Source organism: Atractosteus spatula, chromosome 7 (assembly GCF_055471065.1).
Source record: "Atractosteus spatula isolate fAtrSpa1 chromosome 7, fAtrSpa1.hap1, whole genome shotgun sequence".
In the NCBI taxonomy this organism is placed as follows: Eukaryota; Metazoa; Chordata; class Actinopteri; order Semionotiformes; family Lepisosteidae; genus Atractosteus; species Atractosteus spatula.
Genome location: NC_142712.1, coordinates 5,345,651 through 5,368,036, shown reverse-complemented (window position 1 = coordinate 5,368,036; position 22,386 = coordinate 5,345,651). Strand labels below are relative to the sequence as shown.

Here is a 22,386-nt window from a genome sequence, read left to right as displayed (position 1 = left end):
TTTCAATAATATTGCATTGAATTAAGCTACACAGTATATCACTTAGTCACTCTAACCGATACGTCACCCTATAAACATTGGGCTCAGATAACGCAAAAGCTGGTTTGTGTTAAGTTATTGAATCCCATTTTTCCAGGTTTGCAAAATCCAGATGTCGAGGTAGAATCTGACTTCAAATAAATCCAACTCTATTTGTGAGAGCTGTGAAAAACATTTTCGAAAAACTGTTACTGGTTACATTTTCCATCTCGGCCTTTTCCGCACGTTTATTCACAACAAATTAAGAACAGCAGTCTTTTCGAGGAGTTTTGACAAGCAAGATGTTTTTATTTAACGTCTTTTGTTCTGATGTAAGTTGTGTTGCAAATCATGGGTCACAATTTAATTTTGACAGGAAATCACTGATCAAAGCAGAAGGCAGTCTATAATCTGCTCCTTTCACGCAAAGTAAAACCCACTTCTAAGAAAGCCTTCAGGAACCACTAGTAGAGCACACTGCATTGAGGGACGTTTCACAGTCTCATTAATACACAGCTGTCCCTGTGAAAGGTTATACCTACGACGACAGAATCTGCAACCACTACAGCAAGCTTTGTCTTGCAGATTGGTCCCCTCAAAAAAAAAACTGATGAAAATTGCAGATGTAAAGGACAAGCACAGATTCTAGATGTATTTCCATTTATTCTGATACATGGGATAATGATGAATTTAATTTCTCCCACTATTTCCACCTTCCGGAAGCATAAAGGGAAATTTTGAAGGCCAAGCTGCCTTGACAAGACTTTTTCAGCCTCTTCACTTCTGCAAAAATATCTATAGATTCGATGATGGAAAACCCTTATTTGTCCTGTTATTTCCAGTTACTGTGAACTTCTGGAGTGGTGAGGGAGTCTGGCATTTCAAGAAACTTCCCCCTTCTTTTTTTGGGGTGCCGAGTGATTGCTGTGGTGGTTAACGTGACTAATGGATCTGTCACTTAACCGATACAAGCACAGGGTTTGACAAGACCACATTTCTTTCCATCTGGAAATGATTGAGCAGTATTACATTTTTTTTTAGCCCAAAAACTGGGTGCGTTTGTATACATAAAACCACACACACACATTGCAGATATACAGGCTGAGTGCTCCATTTAGATAAACAAGAAACCAGTTTAACCTTCTGAACATTATAGAGAACAATATTCATGTTCTATATAAATAAAACCAGTGGTTTTTGAAACACATGTGCTTCACTGGCTGTTTTAACATAATCTTAATCTTAGCAATTACAGGAAATACAAAACTGATCCGCCAAACAGAACGTAGTCCTCCAGGAGTCATGAAGAGTTCAGTGGCATTCTCATAGCAGTCTAGGAACTGTGCAAGTCTATGAAGATGTTGGCAGGTTATTAAAAAAAATACAAATTCCAACCACTTGCCACGAAAGTAAGTTTATTTAACAGTGTACCGCACCTACAGCATGCTCAACAAGGTTTCAGTGCCTAGATAAAATACTCTCAAACATTTCTACACTTTGGTGGGAGCAGACATTAGTGCAAACAAAAGTTTGGGCAAATGGATTTGCAAGTGTACATACGAGCAAAGCGGTCAGCCACAGCCTTCACTGGAATCCTGCTGATCTGGGGGCAAGAGCAAAAAGCAGAAGTTTATAGAGAAAACAGTAAATACGTGTGTGTCTTGTGCATGTTCCAGAGGAAACCAGTTCACAAGAAAGCTCTCTGAACAGGTGACAGAGCGAAGAACAATCATTCTGGAGAAGACCTGTGGAAAGCCAGTTTTTACTGCCTTGTTCAACAGATCTTAAACAGTCACAGAAAAAGGCCCTTTATTGCACTGCTTTTCACAAGAACTTCCACCCAGATGTGGAAGTCAAAGTGAGGGATATGCACCTGAAATAGTGAACCTAGACACTTCCATTCCATTGCAAGTCTTTGCTCAAAGTGATCTTCAGCACCCAGGTGAATTAAACTTTGGAGAAGCCCTGTAATGACTTGGAATGGCAGGTGCCGAGGTTGACTCACCCTGGTTTACACCTTGAGGTCTGGTGCTCAATAGGGCCCAGCATTTCTCCCAAGGGCTGGACACACAACCAGCCTCTGCACTGAAGGTCAGGGAAGAATCGGCACCAGAAACCTTTCTGCCTGCCTTCACTCTTACTGCAGAGCGACTCCGTCTCTCCAACACCCCCTCCTCCCCCCAGCCCTGTTCATATGGCTCTCTTCACAATTTCTTTATAAGAACGTTTAAGAAGGTCTTTTGCTTCATTGCGTAAAAACAGCACAGCGAGTCAGCATTCGAAATTGCAGCAAGTCCAAAAATCATTCAAGATGTAAGAAATAATAGGAGGTAACATCTAAACTTCTCCAGCATAAAGATCTCTGCTATGCAAAGTTTAACTCACTTAATGCAGACTAGGATGATACAGAGGCAAAAAAAACAGTTTGATCAATGACAACATGCTGATAAATAATATTTTCAAACCTTGGGACTTTTAAGCACTTAAGTGCCAAAATACAGGTGCACCCTATTATTCACTTTCATATAAGCTTTTACATATTACTGGTACTTCACATTACCACCATCTTCATTATACTGTTATATCCTGATGAGACTTACAAGTCTCCATTTCTTCGACGTGTTAGTTTTTAACACCTGGCACATAAAGGATTCCAAACAAATTAATGGGGCTGTTCACTTTTAAGTGGATATTAAATGTACAGTATTATGTTCAAGCAGAAACTTGACATCCATTCACGCTGATAAAATACCCTCCTGTAGACACTTAAACTGCACATATTTAAAACACATTAATGGTGTTTCACCACTGGGCTAATGTTCTGTATATGACTTGAACACATCAGAATGTCAGGAGACAGTGACCAGTGATGGGTTTATTTTTAACATCCACAGCAGCATGGATCAAATATACTCTTTTTTGTTGAAAAAAAACAAAAAACAGAGCAACAGAGCAAAACAAACCTGGGCAACTTCAGCCTCAACCAGCGACGGCCCAGGATGAGCTCTGTGAACACAGGTTCGAGACTGGGTACCTGGTGCCACTCAAGACTGTCAGTACTGGTGACATCAAAGCAAGTAAAACAAAAACAAATGGTGATTCTAAATTAAAAAAAAATATTTTGATCATGTTTTTAGTCAACAGCCCGTAAATGAATTTGAGAGTTAATCCCCAACAAACAAAACAGGATGCCGAGGACCCTGTTAAAATTTTTAAAAAAAACGTTTCGAAGCAGGGCTGTAAAATGCTGGAGGAATAATCCATTACGATACTCGGACCTAAGAATTTGACTAGACAAGACTCACTCTTCAATTAGCTGTGCTGACGAATTCTCCAAGAAGACTGCAAACCAGATGTGAAATTGCAATGAAGTAAAAACAAAAAACTAAAATAAAATTGTGAGCCATATCCCTTCAAGTCTCATTTCAAACACTACGTCAAAATACACCGTAGTGACACTTCTGTAAACCACAGGACCTGCAGGGTCCCTCCCCCCAGGCCAAACACGCACACGAAGACTCCAGCTTATTGACTCACTCTGTCATGTCATCTTTCTCTGAACCTTTCTCATTACCTCCGTATAAAAATAAACTATGATATCCCATTGCACTTCTTTAATTAAAAATATTTTTGTAGTTGTTTTCCTAACACTGAAACCAACCATCAACATTTAGCTTCTGGGGTAAAAAAAATCTCCTTTTGAGCAAGCTGAATTAATAAGTGCCTCCCTAACAGAACACAAAATGGCTCAAGCCCAGGTGAAAAGATTCTCCACACAACAGCTGCACCTTCTTCACCGCTCCATCATCAGACAGGACCTAGAGTGTGCCTCTGTTTTTCTGTTTCATACAGACACAGCCTTGCTTTCAGCATCTCGAATGGGCAAACCGTTGGTGAACCGAGGCAAGAAAAAGACGCAGCGGGAGGAGAAAACAACCACACGGCTGTCAAGATATTATGAGGCTGTTCAGTGGGCAGCAATCTCAAGGGACCGTGTGGCGGAGTTTAAATCTGTTTGAAAACAGGCATAATGGGCAACTTAAAAACCTCAGGACTGACTCCAGCCTTTTTTTATCACAGAGGAAATGGAAAAATACCCTCATTATTTTTTCAGTTAACTCTTCAGAGTAAGGACTTGGGAAGCATGAAGTATGAAGGCAGATCCTTGAACCAGTTTTCTTTGGAAGAGTGACGCACAAATAATTGGACACCTGTCGGGGGGGGTGAGAGTTTTATGGCGCTGGAGACCAGTGGTATGATCCTGATTTGCATCGCGTGGCCTGCGCACAGCTCACACGTGTCTCAGCCCAGTCGGAAATCTCGCCATTTGGCTCCCCGCGCTGCCGAGCCGCCGAGCCAAACTTCACCCTTTCTTTCCCACCCTACAAGCAGGGCAGCTCACAGAAGACGGCCCTGCTGGACGGCCGTGGCCAAGCACCAGAAGCCAACCCTCCGGAAAATCGTCGGTACCTTAATTACAGACCCCTGCTGACTGATTCTTGATAAGGAGTTTGAGAATTCGCTCGTTGGGTCGAAATCCACATCAGACTGAACTGGCAGGTCTGGGGAAAAAGCAGCAGTAGGAGCAAGGAAACCCTGTCCCATATCCGGGGGCTCTCGGGGAAAGGTGTGAGATGAGTCCAGCTGCTTTATTAGAGACCTCAGATCTTATTAAATCCTTTACCTCAGTATACCTATTACTGCAGAAGAACCCTTATTTGCCCACCCCCAGGGTACTAAAAACACAATCGGGACACCGTGAGGACCTCATGTGTCGAGCGTCGACTCTTCTCTGCCCTTGCTGGGATTGCTGTGATGCCACAGCAGAGTCCGACACTGGGGGATGTCACTGCTGCAAGGTGTTCAGTGTTACCTACACACACAGTAGTGTTAATGAATAATATCCCTCACTGATCAAGGAACCAGCTCCTGGCTATGAGCTCACAGGTTTTACCTTCCTGTCGGGAACTAACGGTGGTTAAATAGCACCTTTTAAGACAAACGGTGTTAAACTCAATCTCTACGCCGCGTGAGCTTCAGTGAAATCAGGTCTGCAGCTGACGTGACTGGATTAGCATGCAGGAACAAGTCCTGTCACCATTTCTGTAAAAGCATTCACCCTGAGGTCGGATTTGGAGTTCTTTCATTTAAAATTGAACTTCTGGTAGCAGAATTTAAAGAAAGAACTACCTCCTCACTACGCATTTGCATTGGGAAATTCAAGAACAGCTTGAAAATAAGATTATCCAAACCAGCTGTTGAGAGAGTTAGAACGAAAAGCGGCCTGTATCAAACAGCAGAGCCGCACTGCAGCCAAGGAGCAAAGTGGACAGGGGTGAGAGAATTCCCAGTGACGCTTGCTGGGAAGGTCTTGACAGAGCAGGGAAAGAAAACAAGAATTAGCAGTGATGAAGCTTAAAAAAATGAGCCATTTCCCTTTTTAACGAAGCTTCACGCAGTCTGCTCTTCCATGGGTCAACGCCAGCACAGAACTGGAAGCCCTAGTTTATATCAAGTCACTGGCTGTACATTTAAAGCACCATAAATCAGAACCAAAGTAGAGTGCAACCATCCCCCCCAAAAAATGACAATCATAACAGTGATTTTCAAAGCCTTGTGCTACAAAGAAGACAGCAAACATGAAGAAAAGCATCGGAAGAACTTTTTGAAGAGGTTGTTGGAATTGCAGAGCCTGGTCACATTCCGTTTCAGTGCAATCAGCAGTTTTCTGGCTCCAGTCACCAATCACCTGCGACTTCAGAATCTCACAGAAATATTAACCATCCCGGCCGAAAAAAACAAACATTCGCCTTTCAATTCTGACTTTAAAAAAAAAAACAGGAATAACAGCAATTATTATAGTCACGTAGACATACAACAGAAAAAAAACAGCAAACTGGATTTCTGAGTCTCTTTACAGTGTAAGGGACGCCTGGAGTTCAGGCTTCAGGCGCGCTTCCCCTCAGTGTTCTTCCTGCAGGAGGCGCTCTGGAGTTCGGACCTGGAGTTACTTCTTCCACACGGTGTAGAACACCCACCTGAGAGAAGGCGTCAAGGAGGACGTGCGCAGATGTGAAACCCCGTTTCCTTTTCAAAAATCACGCGGCAGCGCAAAGCTCCAGAAGAGGACAGCGGGGTCTCGAACCCTCAGCTGCTGCACCAGACCTGTCCTTCGGGTATCCCTGCGCACCGGGAGAGGCCGGGAAGACGCAAATCAGCCAGTTGAGCTCAAAACAGGACAACGCGCAGAAAACTCCAGGCAGTTAAAAAACATTGGGGGTTTTTTTGGGCGGGGGGGGGGATGCACATTTTCTTTGCTTTTAATGCTCTAACAAAAAAAAGCACAGTGTTACAGTATTAAAAGCAAAGAAAACTATCAACATATGAGCTGGGAAATCTGTAACGCTGCTCAAAAGAACAGTTGTTCTCAGTCTTTCACCATCTATCTATCTAGTATAACTAGAGGGCAAGACACTAGAAACCCTGACAGAGATGTCAGATAATCTAGCCAGTCCTTGGTAAATCAATAGTGACAGCCACATATAGCCCCAGCATCGCTGAAACACAATAAATGCCTTTCATTAGAAGCCTAAATGACAGATGTTGAAACCTTTTTTTTTTGTATAGGCCTGAGCCATTTACCGTGGCTGGGCTAGAGGCTGATGAGTAATCAAAACCTCAGAAGGGTTCCTGTGTGGGTCATCAAGGGCATGGCGGCCCATTCCAGGTGTGATCCTGCCTGGTTCCAATCCCCCAGCTCCACTTGCCATTACACGACTGCTCACCAGAAGTATTTCTTTATGACACTCGGTGGACGGATGTGCCTGCAATCTGTGCTTTCTGTCTCTAAATGATAGCACAGTCTCATGCACAAGTGACCCCGCTTCTGCGGGGACAAACATCACAACAATTTTCCAGCACACAAAAATAACAAAGTTTATAATTAATCATATCCAGCAGTGTAGTATTAAAACATCTGGGAGTGTTCTTGGTGTGTTCAAAATCCTTGTTGTAAGCTAACAATGCTCAGTGATACTAAATCAACAGTTTGAGCTGATCAGTTTCCATCTCTTTACAAATTCATGAAGCATCACTGAGTTCACTGATAAATTCACATCGGAATTGAAAGGAAGTAGCAGAAAGTAAAACCTAATGCCAAAGAATAATTCCTTAGCATTGTCTTTCTTTGAGGGTTATTTCGGATTGCTTCAGTATATATATACAGGTCACATTTCCTCTCCTTCTCCGGGATGTTACAAATTTGCACCCAGGGAAACGTCTTACACCCTGCACAGACAACACTCTGATGTCAAGCGCAATAATTACAGTTCTGTTTATAGAACACTTGGCTTCAGGAAGGTGTGTATCCTGCCATTACCCTTAATCACTATGGTAAAAATAATTTCAATATGATCCACCGCTACCGTTACAGAGCCCGTCATTAGCCTGCCCTTGTGTCTTGTCCATCACAGCTTAATTTTTTTCTGCTCACCACAGTCGAAGAAATGTAAAATTTCCTCCCCTGGTATCGCTCAGTCTTCATCTCCTTAATTATTTATACGGATCTCATTGGCACTTGGACCCAGGGTGCCCGTGTCAGGGATGGAGTCTGCTGACACTGTGGAATCCTTATTTCACTGGCACTTCTATCACAGCTGTCCAATTTTTTTTTTAGCAGCCAGCCAGCAGGAAGCTCAGAGCAGTGTTGGGAGGCTATGCTGAAGTGTTTCACTTTTTTGTTGTGTTTTTCAAAACAGTTTAAATAAGAACGGGCTTGGCAAAGCTAAGATTCTGACAGAAACTTGACTGCAATGTCAGTTCAGTGCAGAACGGGAGCATCTTGCTGGAGCCACTTAATGCTGCTGTCAATACTGTACTTCAGAAAAAAAAAACAGGAACAGTGTCACTGAAATTGTATGACACCACCCTGAGTAATAACTTGCTCATTAAGAAGTAGCTCCCTTATTTCTGACTAAACAGCTCATAACAGGTGATGAATTGATGATGCACAGACACAGGTGATGAAGACAAGACACTATCAGATATCTCCCACATTAAAAGTCAGTGTCTTTCCTTCTGGATAAATCTACCTGGTTGTATTTCAGCTCACGCACCCAAATAAGGGCAGTCACTAGACTCACACAGGGCTAATCCCAAATCTCATTCACCTTTCTAAGAGCCAATTTAAAAAGACAACTCGATTAGAAAATGGAAATAAATTAGCCTATGATTAAGAACCTAGCTGGAGCAGAAACCAGGAGACCCGGGTTACTCTAAGTTACTGGCAGCAGTCAGCTCTGGGGACTGGGGGCCCAACAGACTGGAGGTGCTCCTAGACCAGACCAGAACTGAGTGCCACTGGGTTACAGCTTCAAGCTGCCCTCTCTCTCCGTTTGAGGGCACTGTGGCACTTGTGTGGAAGTAAAAAACACCTTCTTAGCTACGTCCCCTCCTCCCGTCTTTCTGATCTCTTTCCCCCAAAAGGATACAATTCCATGTACGATGGAACACAAACTACTTCCTTGGAAAACTCCACAGGGCAACACAGCCGGCCGAGCTGCTCCTCGTAGAGGGAGAGCGCCTCCGTCAGATTCGCACAGTTTCCCTGAAGGACAAGAGAAGAGCTTTTTACCCCACAAAAAAAAAAACAACCCCAACTCTTTTCACTTTCTGAATAGGAGAAGTCGCAACACAACAAGACTAGAATTGAATGGTTTTAAAGATGAACAACAAACGCACAGTATAGCAAAAAGTAAAGACTATCCCATGCACTCAAATTCTAAAGTGTCGCCAGCGCAGAAGGAAAGGGCAATCGGACTTCTGGCTGCAGTGTATCAGGTTAATCAGATCAGAGCTACACCAGCATGTGCAGTCCACACTGCCCACCCCCCTGTACTGTGCCATTAAACAGAGCCAGAGTGGAAACGGAGACTCTGGTATTAATAGCTTTTTTTAAGACTATAATGAGCTCTTTTCCCAAGGAAAACAGTTGATTAAAAAATAACATCCAGTTTGAGTAGGGAACCAAGCAGGCTGAGGCTTCCTGCAAGAAACCCTTCCCTGTATAATTAACTCCTCTTTTTAAACAGGATGGCATATGGTCATTTTCCCAAACTTCCTCACCGTGCAGGCTGTCTGCAGCTCCACAATAAATGTGTCACTCCTCTCCCAGGAAGGCATTGTGCAAGAGCTGTTTGTGAAACCGGAATCATTGGACTGGAGACTGGATGGGTCTAACCCGGAGAATAAAAGGCAGGTCGCACGTCCTACGTTGCAGTTAAATCGTTTTTAAATTACACTCAGCAGATTTACCACTTCCGCTGGGATATGATGGCTTCTGTGCTGCCCCAACATATAAAAATAACATAAGAAAAATCACCTTTCTTGCCACAGCACAACCCCTTCTGTGTCATTTCCTCTGGCTCCCGTCACAGTAAGCAGATACATGGGCACAATGCCCCCCTCACTGATTTTTCCAGTGTTGGCTATGCTAGTGCAGGGCGTTCATCATGTTAAAAGCATCCAATTAACTGAGAGCATCGCGAAAAGGTGCACCGCAGCAGTGTACACTAGAGGGCGCTAGTGTCACCACCGTCCATTGGAGTTTACGCCAAGCCCCGTGAGGATGCACCTCTGCCCCTGGTGGACACCAGCGACGTTTGCACCCCAGGGAGCACCGTAGCCCTCCATGCACACGTGAACCACATTTGATTCCCTGACGGGGCCGTTTTGATGAGACCTCTTGGAACAGGCTAAGAAACTACACTATCTCCTGGCCTTCCCTATTGGGAGAGGGGGCAGTCTGCGGTATTATTAACAATCACCATTGGGAATTCCTGTTCTTGCCACTCACTATACCTGCCTTTAAGCTGCTGAACCCTAGGAAGCCAACCAAACCCGAAGACCATGACTACACAGTAGCAAGTAGTCTCTTACCTGCGTAAAATACTTCCCGCTGGGTTGAAGGACCTTGATGGAAAGGTCTAGGATCAGCCGCAAGAATTCCCACATGGAATCTGGAATAAAGAGTTCAGTACTGCTCACTGGGAATCTTCCTCCCTGCTTTCTTGCAGTCATTGCTCTTCTTTTGGAACCACAACTCTAGCATTTGAAGGATCTTGTCGATTTCGGCAAAATCAGCACTACTATTTACTACGTATTGCAAAAAAACTACAAAGGTTCAAACTCAAGTCTGGTCAAACATGACTCCTTGTATAGTTCAGGTCGGGAGCTGCGTCAGCAGGCGCAGGCTGCAAAGGAACAGGTAAAGGTTTATTCCCTGCTGAAGAGAGAAGGAAAGAAACAACAGCCTTTACTTGTTCCTTTGCTCCTTGAATGCAATGCCGGTTTAAAATCCATTCCCCACTCATTCGCAGGGTTTTACTGCCATCTAGTGGTTGATAAATACCATTTATATATTTTTCTCATAAGCAAACAATGGATGTATCATTTGGGTTCGGGAAAAAAAAAGAAGACAAATGTAGGTCTTAACCTTCAGAGCTGTTTTATTATAATTTTTACCTTCCTCTGGAGCTGTGGAGATGGGTACTGCCGTCAGGTCATTAATAACATAATCAAACATCTTCCCTTCTTCAGCAAACTTCTTCAGCACGGGAACACAGTCCTCTACTAACACCTGGAAAGAAAACAGACTTGCTGACTAAAGTCCTGGGAATGCACATCTCCTCAAGAGGTTCTGGTGGGCAGCTGCGTCAGCATGCGTAGGCTGCAAAGGAACAAGAGATCCTGTTCTCCGCCTGGACTACAGAAAGGCATGTTTTCAGTTCAGCACACGAAGCAAGTAACCCGACACACTACTGTTCTCACTCAAGAATTCCCAGTTTCCAAAACGGCAAACAAACAAGAGCAATATACAGTGTAATGCCCTAGAACTGCACTCTGCCTAACTGATTCGTTCCTGAAGAATATATCTGACGTTTCGTATTTATCAAGTAACCCGTCTTCGTCTTTTAAAACCCTTTTCATTCCTCAGGGTTTTCCCAAAAATCAAGTCACAAATTAGAGCGCACTTTTCCTTACACGACTGGTCTCTCGTTTTCGTACCGATGTTTGTTTCTGTAATAAAAAACACGAGCTTTCCATCCATCACAAGTAACTACTAGGTTCATAAACAGTTTGTTTGCCCTGGGCACTCTTCAGAGATTTTTTTTGGGGGGGAGGGGTGGCAGTCGATAATGATCACACTCGCATCGCGAAGCAGGAAAGGCCGGTCCGAGCAGGAGGGGGGCGAGACACGGCCCGGCCCCTGCACTGCCTTACCTCGTAACAGTCTCCCTTCAGCCTGTCCAGCACGTCCCCACACGTCCCACGCAGGTGCTGCCTGCAGCCGTCGATCACCATCTGGTCAATGTGAATACTTGGTTAAGGAAGAATACGGGGGGGGGCTACGCAGGCGAATGGGCCTCCTGGAGGCTCCTCTTTACCCAAAGGGTGGAACAAGCCGCCCGGTCCTGCTGTTGAAGTCGATACCCAGGATTCCTCCAAGAAACAGCTGGATGAGAGCCTCAGTTAAACTAAATTAAATACTAACTCCGGGCTGCTGGCCCGTATGGCCTCTCGTTTCACACGGCGGTCTCTGAAGCGGTTCCCTAGGGGAACCGATTGGATAAAGGATATCTCCACCATGGTGACCATCTTTGGTTTCAGTTTGACAGCCTCACACAGGATCCCACCGTCGCCCCCTCCAAGGATCAGGACCTCCTTGCCAGAGTAGTCCTCCTTCCCACTGCCCATGATGGCCCTGGTGTAGGGCAGGTCGCTCTCCGCCAGATCTGGACACAAGGAGGAGGACACACGGCCGTTTGACCCACAGCGCCTGCTGGCCTGAACCGCAAACTGGACAGGTGGCATTAAAACCACTCGAGACAAACAGTGCCACCATATCTCTCGTGTCCTCTTATACCACAGCTGCTGTTCTGCGCCATTACTGGGGAAAACGCAACCTTTTAAACTAAAAGTCCACAATGAGTCTTTATTACAGAATCCGCTACTACTGCCTGCTGGTGGGGCTAGGCAGGGATGAGCTCTGTGCATGGGTCATTGTCATGGCGACCACAATGATAATGCAATTCACACTGCGGCCACCAGGGGAAAGTGTTATTAGCGAACATGGCTCAACAGATTCAAACACATTTAGAACCGGTCTATACAAGACTTCTGGCAGTGGCATGTTACCATGCTACAACACCTGCAGTTCCTGAATATCTGAGCAAGATTCCTTTGAGTAATTTGGGTCCGGTATAACTGCCGTTTCTCTTATCAACAGTTTCCCCTATCCCCTTTTCTTCTAATAATACCTTTGAAGAATGACTCACTCCCTCAGTTCAAACATAGCCTGCCAAGCAGTTCCAGTCCCCAGTGTGCTGGTATGAGCTGCACTAACCTGCCGAGGTGAGAAACCAGCCCAGCTTGGTTTCAGCAGGTGAGGGACTGACAGGCTCGGTCTCTTTACACTTTACAGTCTTCATGTTCGATTAGAAAGCACCAATCTTTAATTCCAAATTATACTATTTTGTTTTAAGTAAAACCGCTGAAGTTTTTTCTAACGCCACTGAAATGAAAAACACTTCACAAATATCCTAAATTCACACACAACAGTTGTTAGACGGAGGAAAAAATTCAAACTCCTCTGCATGATTATTTTCAAGGTCACACACGCGGGCCGTTGCAGAGTCAGGGAGGGGCTTAGGGTGTTGGCCCCAGTGGGATAGCGACTCAGCGTATGAAGACATCTTTACAAAATATACAACTGCAAACAACAAAAAAGAGGCAGAAATAGCACAGCCTAACTGTGCCACTGACCAGCTGCCTCTGCGTCACAGCTCGATCTAGGCTGCCTCTTGTTATGCTATCTCCCCTGTCAGCACCAATTCCTCCAGAACAACCTGCAGAGTGTCCTCCACCAGCCGAGTCTGGTAATCCCTCACCTCTGAACACTAAAACCTTAAGCTCAGGAAAACCCAATTTTTGGGGTTCTGCCAGGGAACAATATTTTAGAAAGAAAGGTAAAAACCTTTATATTAAAGCAGCAGATCATGGTATTCTTTGCAGTCTTGCCTAAGGCACCAGCACAGCACGAGAAGTGTGTCCCCTCTCCCCCTGCATATCCCTGGGCACTTACTGACATCTCCGTTCAGGATGAGGATGTTGCCGAACTGCTGGGAGTGCAGGATCTTGATGTTCTGGTACGGCGAGTCTTGCTCATAGACCACCTGGTCGATGTCGTACTCCACCAGCCTCCCGTCTGCCGTGGGCCAGTAGCGATCGACCTCCGCCCCCCTGAGCAGGGCCGGCAGCCTGCAGGAAGGAGGCACGGAGCTCACGGCGCTGCTCGGAGCCGGCGGGGAGAAAGGAGCAGACGCCGAGCGGGGCTCCCCGGCGGGCCGGTCGCGGCACGAGATCACGGACCCTCAGTTCACATCACTGACGGGACCCAGGGACCCAGACACGATCCACAGCCCTGCTCACTCTCAAGCTCCACTGTGCTCTTCCTACAGTTGTCACTCCAAGCACTCGCACTTCCTCCCCGGGTTCAGGGAACTAACAGTTTCCCACACTGTGTGTGCAGCCCTTGTGAAGGCGCTGCACCAAGATTCAAGGCCGTGCTCTCCGCTACTCGGAGCTGAAGGCATTCTGTTTTGATTTAAAAAAAATGTACAATGGTTCCCAAGGCGAGGAGTGAGTATCACTATTTTCAAACATTTATGATTACATTTTTCATTATGCCAACTAAAGATGAAGCACAGCAGCTAGCCAAGGATATATAAACTACTGAGCATGTGGACTGGTCCTGTTAGGTGCATTTAAAAACACTATCATCCCTGTATCACAGTACAGGACTGTCTAGTCTTTTCTGTCTATCGTAAAGCCCACAGAGACATTTAATAAGTCAATAACAAACTTCATACCTTTTAGTCCTCTTTATATTGCTGTGCAAAAGAACTTTCATTTTTTCTTCTAGTGCATTCAGTAGCTAGATCAGAGGGGAAAAAAACAGAATATTAATTGATTCGAGATTAGCTTCAAGGTATGTTTATTCTCAGAGAAACATCTGTCCTTTAAATTTTAGAACAAGCACTAAGCACCTGGGAGGCTGCTCAGCAAATCGTACAAAAACTACGACAGGGTTAAACAATGGCTATTTACTGTCTCTCTTACAATTAGGGCCTTAAGCATCAAACTCCGGGGCTGCTGAAGTCACTCACAAACTCTAGAAGATAATTTAAAGAGCTTGCTGGTAAAACTGTTAAAACGCCATTATTAATTTCACAGATACGGTCTGTATCATCAAGATAATGGATACATTCGGTGTTTCTTTTGCTACTGTTGGGATGATAATGGAAATTTATACCACGATTGTCTGAGAAAATACTTTAAACTTTTACGTCGAAACTTTTTAAATTTAATTTGCAGCTTCTACGGTGTTTGCTAAACCTCCTGCTGCGGTATCATGTGAACTTTCCTAGATCGTATCCTATATTGTTTCAGAGAAAGAGGAGACGCCCAGGTGTCCAGGGTCAAGAGAAGGCCAACGTGAAAAAGCTCCATTAAGCAATGAGGGAGTCTGAGGGCCAAACTAGGAGTGCCTCTGGCAATACTGACACTCAAGACAATCGCCGCATGACCAAAGACTAAACAATAACAGTTACACACAATGGTCCAGATTAAGTACTGCTCATCATTGAACGTTACTACTGTTCTACTAAAACTTCAATCATCACCCCAACTTTACATTTTACTAGAATAAAATGCAAAAACAACCGCAGAAAATGAGCCTGGGGGAGAACAGCAGATCTGGGTACAGCAGATCGCAGATGTTTAAACAGTTCTTATGTCACACAGTACAGGGGCTCCAGCCAGACGACGACAACCTACATCTTTCACTTGGCTCTGGTCCTCTCCTTCGCAGCTCTGCAGGTCCACAGTCACGAGGCCATGTGGGTGAACTCGAAGCACGGCGAACCTGCGATGGTGCAGAAAAACCACTCAACAGCAACGCCACCTCTTTTACAAACCCAGAGATCCGCCCCCGCCCCTGACACAGCACAGATTCCAGAGGGTTTTACGATCCTGAGCAGCACGTCTGCACTGATCACGATGACAGCCCTGCAGTGTAACTGCATTCTGGCCTACTACAGTTTCAAGCCTGCCCCCGTAATTGTATTATACAGGCAATGGCGAAACTCTCCAGATGAAGGAACAAGCTCACAGTGTGTGACAGCATCCTTCACTCTGGCCGAATGTTAATTATCCCTGCCTTAGGCAGAGGCATTCAATCAGTAATGACTTGCAGTAGAACCAGACATGCTTCGGGGGCTTAGCTAATGTGTGTCGCTGCGTCTAAACTGCCAGGATGTCTGCCGTTCGGACACAACGTGCCCAGCGAGTTGTAGCTTCCTGTTTTGGCCTTCCTGTATTCAGCTGACTGCTCAAGCACAACCCCTGAAACGGACTGAGAGTTTGTTTCCCTGGGTCGAGATCTGCCCCAGACACTGACGCACTACTCACTCAATAGCCACTGACTGCAAATCCTGCTGTGAGCTGAAATTGTTTTCAAATGGATCTGGTCAGAATAAACTGTTTACAACACGGAACAGGTGCAGCTTCCAAATGTGATTCATTCTGGCTTATCCGTCTACAAAGCAGACTGCAAATGTATTGATTGCACAGAGAAAACAGGAAATAATAGCTAAATCCCTAAATCAGAGAGCCAAGCCCTGCTATAATAGCAGAACAAAACGCTGGCTTAACTCGGGGCACTCTGCAGCTCACACAGTGCAAGGTGCTGTATAGGGAACACTTGACCAGCAAATCGAAACCGCCTGCACCACATTGCTCGACGTATTCGACAAAATCTTTTTTTATTATGACGTTTGACAGTCTTGCCCACACTTTTGACGGGTTGAGGACTTCAGTGGAATATCAGAATTCCCATTTTTTTTTTTATCTATTCCAGAATGGCTTGCTTGCTGTCTTGCTAAATCAAAGTAGCAGCCCCACTGTGGGAGTAGGAGCAATATCTAGAACGGAATAAATGTAACTGTATTCAACAACGGTAAACAAATACAACCTACACCTTTGGTAAATAAATACATTTCAACATGATCAAGTAGCAGCTCCATAGCAGAATTTCCCCACTTATAAACTTTACCCAGTTCCATAATGACTGTACACACTGCAGTATTGCACTGACCTTGCTGTGAAAGCTTTTTTAAGTAACAAACTTTTTTTGGGACTGCCTGGAAAAGTAAACAGCACAGCAAATGTATTCAATAATGAACTCTGATGGAATCAATACAGACGCCCTCACAACATACAGCCTATGCCTTCACAATTACTCTCGCACGGCAATCTACAGTACGCTTCAGACAGTTTCTGGCCTGGGTGGAGTAACTACGCAAATACAATGACTGTGCCCTAATTATTCACCCCCCACGTGATAAAGAACTGACTCACCAGCCAACTGCCCCCCTAACCACGACACCACATAGGTCTTGTGAAGCCCCATGATGTCACAGCCTCATGGGCCCCTCTCCTGGGTGTCACAGCAGATGAACCACACTGAACCCTTTTGGGCTTTTATTTAAAGCGAACCTAACAGTGCTGCTGATTTACTGTTCTACGATAAAAAAGGATGCGTCGGGATTGTGCGGACTAGAACGCGGTCCTTCACAGTGGCACGTACATGTGACATCGACCCAGCCATTAGGATGTCCCTGTTTGGAATGTGGAGGACATGCAATTCAATGACCGAAAATTAGGAAACTCAAGAGTCACTAAGGAAATATTCACAGGCGAATTGTACACCTTCTCCTTTTGCATTTCCAAAACGTCTCCGTCACTGGTCCCATGAGCAGAGCACAGGCTAGGCCGCAGTGCTGCAGCATATCTCTGGACACGCTATGTCCTTCCTGAGAGTTGAGCAGCTGGAGTTATGTAGTACCTTTAGCAGCACAAACATATAAGTATGCCACAGCTAGAGTCAGCTCTCTACTTGCTTGCAGCTGCAAAGCAAAAAAAAAGACCTGCTTGAAAGTGAAAGTACCTGCCATTTTTTCCAACGAATGTGGCCAGGTAGCCACGGCCCTCAGTGTTATGAACAGTTCCTGTCATTTCCTGCTCTTGAAAAACTGACTGCAGTCCCTCGGGGATGGTGGCGCAGTCACCTGTTAGGGAGCAACGAAGAGGAAAAAGGTGTTTTTATCTCACACATTATCATCGCAGGCAGGAAGGTAGAATTGAACAGGCATGTGGCACACAAACTGTACACTGCATGTCACTTTAAGGCAATGCAATGCCGACTGCTTTTCACATAGATAAAACCAGAATTCTCCAGTGTCTTGTACCACAGCCGAAGACCGATTTTAAACAACTTTATTGCCATACCAACCTAGTTGTTAGGCTTTTGCCTCAGTGTTCTCATGACAGTTAAACAATAGAACAAGAAGAACAGTAGCACAAAAACATCAGGCACAGCGTAACATAAAACCATTAGATATAACCAGATTACATAAAAAAATGAAAATTAAAAATAAAGAAGAAGAAGAAAAAAAATCTAAAGCAGTATTAAATTAAAGTGACTGGTGCACTGGAGGGTTTATAGTCCACTTGCATTGTCAGTAGTCATTATAAAGTGCTGATGTATGATTTTACTCTCTATGTGGAGGTTTGAAAAGCGGATCTAAGGAGAACCAAGTGAAGCATTGCTCAGAGTTAGGAAGAAACTGGAGCGGACCCAGAACTGGAACAGAAAGTTTTTCCAAGTCAGCTCATCAGACCCGTAAGTAAGACGGCTGACGGTACAGAACACCTGTGGGCACAGGCAGTGTGCCAGGGCAGGCAGGAGAGAACTGAGGGCCAGGCGCACCAAGGCAGGAGCACAGCCTTGAGGCCAGACGCTAGCAAAGGAAAACAGAGAGAGCCGAAAGGGAGCTCAGAAACCAAAGAAGAGGTCACCCTTTATAGAAAGCACGCGCACGTCTCATTCAAAAAAAAAATCAATTTGAATCGATAAACGACAAGCGAGTCTGCGCGTTCCCATGTGTCCCTTAGGGATCCCTGTATTGATCCGCTAATCCCACTGCTGCCGCCACGCACGTGGCTGGATTTAGAGAGACGGGGAGCATTTGAGAGGCTGTAAGAAGGACAGGCAAGGTGACCAAGCTGCTCCGTTTTGCAGCACTGGCGGCCTGGTTGGCACTGGACTGGGGTCATCGCTTCCAGACCGCAGCACCGCTCTTGGCACACGGGCGTGTACAGCGAGAAAGGAGAAGACGCCCCCGGGAAGCCGGGAAGCTGGGCTTTTAAAGACCTGTGCATCCCCAGAGCTGTGGACACGTATACAGACGGCAGCGTGGCCTCGGGTTCCGAGCGCTGGTGAGGCACCGCTGCTGCAGCCTTCAGCAAGGTGCTTCGCCAGAACTGCTCCTGGTACACACGCGGCCGTATACATAGCTGCAAACGGTAAGTCGCTTTAGATAAGAATGTCAGCCGAACAAGTAAGAAATAAGTTATTAATATGCTTGGGAGTCTGAAGAGTCCTTGGGAGAAGGTGCCTGGGGGGAAAATTGCAACGGCAGAGGAACCAGAGGGGAGAGGAAACAATACCCAAGCAGGTGGCTGGAAGAAACAAGCAAACAAGCGACACGTTTCCTGCCAACACGAGCCTTGTTGCTGCTGGCTGCTTGTGTTGGTGAAACCGCTGCTCTGCCCCTTCCCACACACGGCGACCAAAACTAAGGCTGTAAGGAAGGCGGAAGTATTCCAAAACAATTCCCGTTGTTTTTCAGATCCTGCTGTGTGATCGAAACAAGACGATCGTGTCCTTTCACAACTCTGCCTTTCGGAGACATACGGTATCGGCATTTGCACAGCTCCGACACATCCAGTGCTGCCCAGAAGAACCAGCGGAAGGCAGCCTGATCCAGAGCAGCGCTGGCTGTTTTTCAAAACGAAATAAAGCCAAACACAACTGTGCAGAGGAGTCCGTGTTCGCCGCATGCCTCTCGTGGTCAAACAGAGGGCTTCAGCGTCCTGGGGACGCTGTCCCTTCCTTACAGAAACGGACTCCGGGTGGAGGCAGCACGGTGGCGCGGTGGTTAAGCACTGAAAAGGAAGTCCGCTCCTCGGGGACGGAGCTGGCTGGACCTCCGATGGGGTGGGCTGGAAGAGTTTTTTTTAACCTGCTCCTGCCACGTAGGAAACCAGCCACACTTACCGCCCTCAGCCATGGCCGAGCTTCACATAACACCCACTTCGGTCACCCAGTCGGGCGCGCAAGGTAGAAGGAAAAGCTATGCTTCCTATTCTTATTCCCTATTGCCATTATCTTTTTTATGCCCTATGATATTTTTATTATGTTATTTTGATGTTCGTTCTGTAAAGCACTTTGAGCTGCATTTCAATGTATGAAAGGTGCTATATACATAATGTTGCCCATTATGATGACGATGATGATGATGTGATGAGGAGGTAAGGGAGAACTTTCAACGATGACTAAACAGACACAGTGGCAGCCCCGTCACATGAATCAGACGCTGTGGTCATGCTGGTCTCTGGTGCTCCTCGCCCGCACCCTCAGGCCCCAGAGCCCAGCGCCCAGCAGGCGGTCTGTGGAGGAGGCATGGACTGATCCAGCTAGCACCTCTGCCAGGCGAGGGGCCGTTCAGAACTGAAGGGGACCCCGAAAACCGGCTGGATTACGAACCCCCAGAGGAGTGGAGCAGAGAAGCTCTGTCCCGATCCCTGCCGAGATCAAAGCTGGCTGATATTTCCTCCCAGGCAGTATAGGGAAAGCCACAAAGCGCCCCTACAGCAGAGGAGAGCTCCGCTTCACTGCGACAGAACTCGGCAAGCACGTCGTGGCACGCAGACTGCTGTCCGACCTGCGCCAGTGCCGTCAGTACACAGGCCCTCGCACTGAGCAGGCTGCAGCGGCCTCCAGCGTGACTGGAGAACACAGCCAGTCAGCAGGTCTGCCAGCGGCTGTTCGATTCTCACACGCCAGCTTTCCTTTAATATTTAATACTTCCACAACAGCTAGGCCCTGTGGTGCCCTTCGTTCAAGATACGAGCTGTAATCTGCGGAGGAATTAAGGGTGTGTGCTGCCGTGAACCCCCATCAGTCTGCCAGTTAGCAACAGCACAGCTCATTTCCTTGTTTTCCCACCTTTAAAATGCACACTCGACAGCACATCGATTCCAGCGTGCGTTCCTGCTGTCTCGTGATCAAGTGCTGCCCTACTTAATGCCCAGGGACTTCCACTGGCTTGTTTTGCTCAGGTAATACACAGCTCCAGGGGATATGCCAAATGAAATAATATTTCAAAACTTATTATTATATTATTTCTCAATCTAAAAAAGTAGAATTCATCACCTTATTTACAGAAAACTATGTTTTTGCCAAATACCAATGACTACAGACAAACACTAATTAAGTATTAACTAATTAACTATGAATAACCAATTCACTTGTCACTAATCACTTGTCTTGATACTCCAAACTCACAGTTCTCGAGTGCAGACATCTGCGCCTTGTGGATTTTCTGCTCAACAATGATTATAATGGAAAAATACTGCAAGGTGGCACCGTGGACTGCCGGATTATTACAGGACGTCTGCGCAAACAACAGCTTGCTTTGAGCCAGCCTGCTTTTACAGTGCGCGGAAAGAGAACTACGTTGCAGTGCATTTCTAAATAAAAAAGTAAACTATAAAGTGTTCTGCAGCACCATCAGCCAACACTATAAGATGGAGCGGTAATATAAAAATGACAACCTACAAAGTTTGCAAGAGGGTCATTATTCCGGACTTCTAACAGGGCAACTGCAGGCGCAGACATGAGGTCATAGGATTCTCCCCAGCCCGGAATATATTATGCACATTTATTTAATTAATCAGTTCTCTCCAAGAACTTGAAATCTCCGTGCAGATGATCCGAATGGCTCTTCCACAACACTGGGCGTTCTTAACGATGGAAAACGCCTTTAGGTCCAACTTTAAAACGCAGCGTTTTAAAAAACTGCCTTCTTGGCACAGTCCGGAACCGGTTTAAAAAATAATTAGACATGTCAGGCTGCTAGGGATTTTCGTTTATAACACTCGGGAACACGAGAAATGTGTCCACTCCGTTTGCGCTGAGCAACTGGCCTTACAGCCCCAGCAGCGGTAAAGGAAGATAAATCCCGAGAGCCGACCACAGCTGAAGAGGCGAGCAATGTGCGTTTTAGCTATATAAAGACAACGTGCGCGACTAGCGCCGCTTTCGCTGTACATGCGCCTACAGCCAAGAATAAGTGACACTGATATCACGGCTACAGCGACGCCTGGCAAGAGGAGCTGCCGTCTGTGTGGGGGGCGAATACAGTCCATCTCGCTCGGCGTCGGGACTGGCGTGCACTGGCAGGAGACACCCTCCCCGTCTCGCCCGAATAATCAATAGCAGGAGGTCAAAAATAATCGGCTACGAAGCGCAAACGCGTACTGGGGTGGGTGCGGAGGGAGGGGGGAGATGCATGCATGCATGCATGCATGCAGAAGCCCCGTCCGACTCGCAGCCTCCATCGGCATATTTATCGGGGCCTTCCGTGCAACACCGGAGCGCGGACGGCGAAATGAAGCACCAGCGCAGGACAATGAAAATGGTCGAGCAGATGCGACGGTGGGGAGGGAGGAGAGAGAGAGAGAGAGAAAGCGAGAGGGAGGCCCGAGTGGAGTCGCCGACTGACCTGCAGCTTCCTCGCCCCACTCAGCGAGCTGCGCTTACCTGGCGCGGAGAGGCAGAAGTCGAGGGTGTAATGTCGTACGGCCATAGTGAGGGACAGCCTTCTGCCATGCCTGGTGTAGGCAGCCGATATGAAGTTGAACGAGCCTGTTTGACAGAGGAGAGAGGCTGGAGGTGCGCTCACTCGCACACAGACTCGGGGTGGGAGGGAGGGAGGCACAGAGAGAGAGAGAGGGAGGGAGTACGGAGCCGGCCGTGCGCTCGGGTGAGCGTGTCTCAGCGGTGGAGGAGGGGACTGCGGCGGTAACTGCCGCATTAGGCTAGCCTTCACTTCCTTGGTGATGGCTGCGAAATTATTACAGGTAACCACGGCCACAGGAGGAATCCAGGCAGCTTACTGATCCAGGCAGCGGCAGGGACACGTCATTTCGTTGCGGGTTCAGGGCCTAAGGAGCACGGGAGTATTCAAGTTTGTTTGTTTTGTTTTGTTTTTTTACAAGAGCTCAGGACCAGGAATAACGTGCAGAAATATCAGGCAAATATTCTTTTTAAAAAAAAGAATTAATCACAATGCGAATACCTCATCAACACGAATAACACCGTTATCAACACTGTCCCCCCCCCCC

The 22,386-nt window shown here is 46.3% G+C and overlaps 1 protein-coding gene across 1 annotated transcript; it reads right to left on the bottom strand.

Moving 5' to 3' along the window:
• Positions 1–1,416: 1,416 nt before the first annotated feature.
• Positions 1,417–21,986, bottom strand: sms (spermine synthase). The gene is made up of 11 exons (XM_088921460.1): positions 21,803–21,986; positions 17,084–17,204; positions 14,914–15,001; positions 13,947–14,011; positions 13,160–13,335; positions 11,656–11,810; positions 11,299–11,388; positions 10,540–10,654; positions 9,955–10,034; positions 8,508–8,623; positions 1,417–6,056 (listed from the first exon to the last, which is right to left on the bottom strand). Exons 1-11 carry the CDS (start codon positions 21,846–21,848, stop codon positions 6,026–6,028), a joined length of 1,083 nt encoding a protein of 360 aa, XP_088777586.1. The 5' UTR covers positions 21,849–21,986; the 3' UTR covers positions 1,417–6,025.
• Between the last annotated feature and the right edge of the window lie 400 nt (positions 21,987–22,386).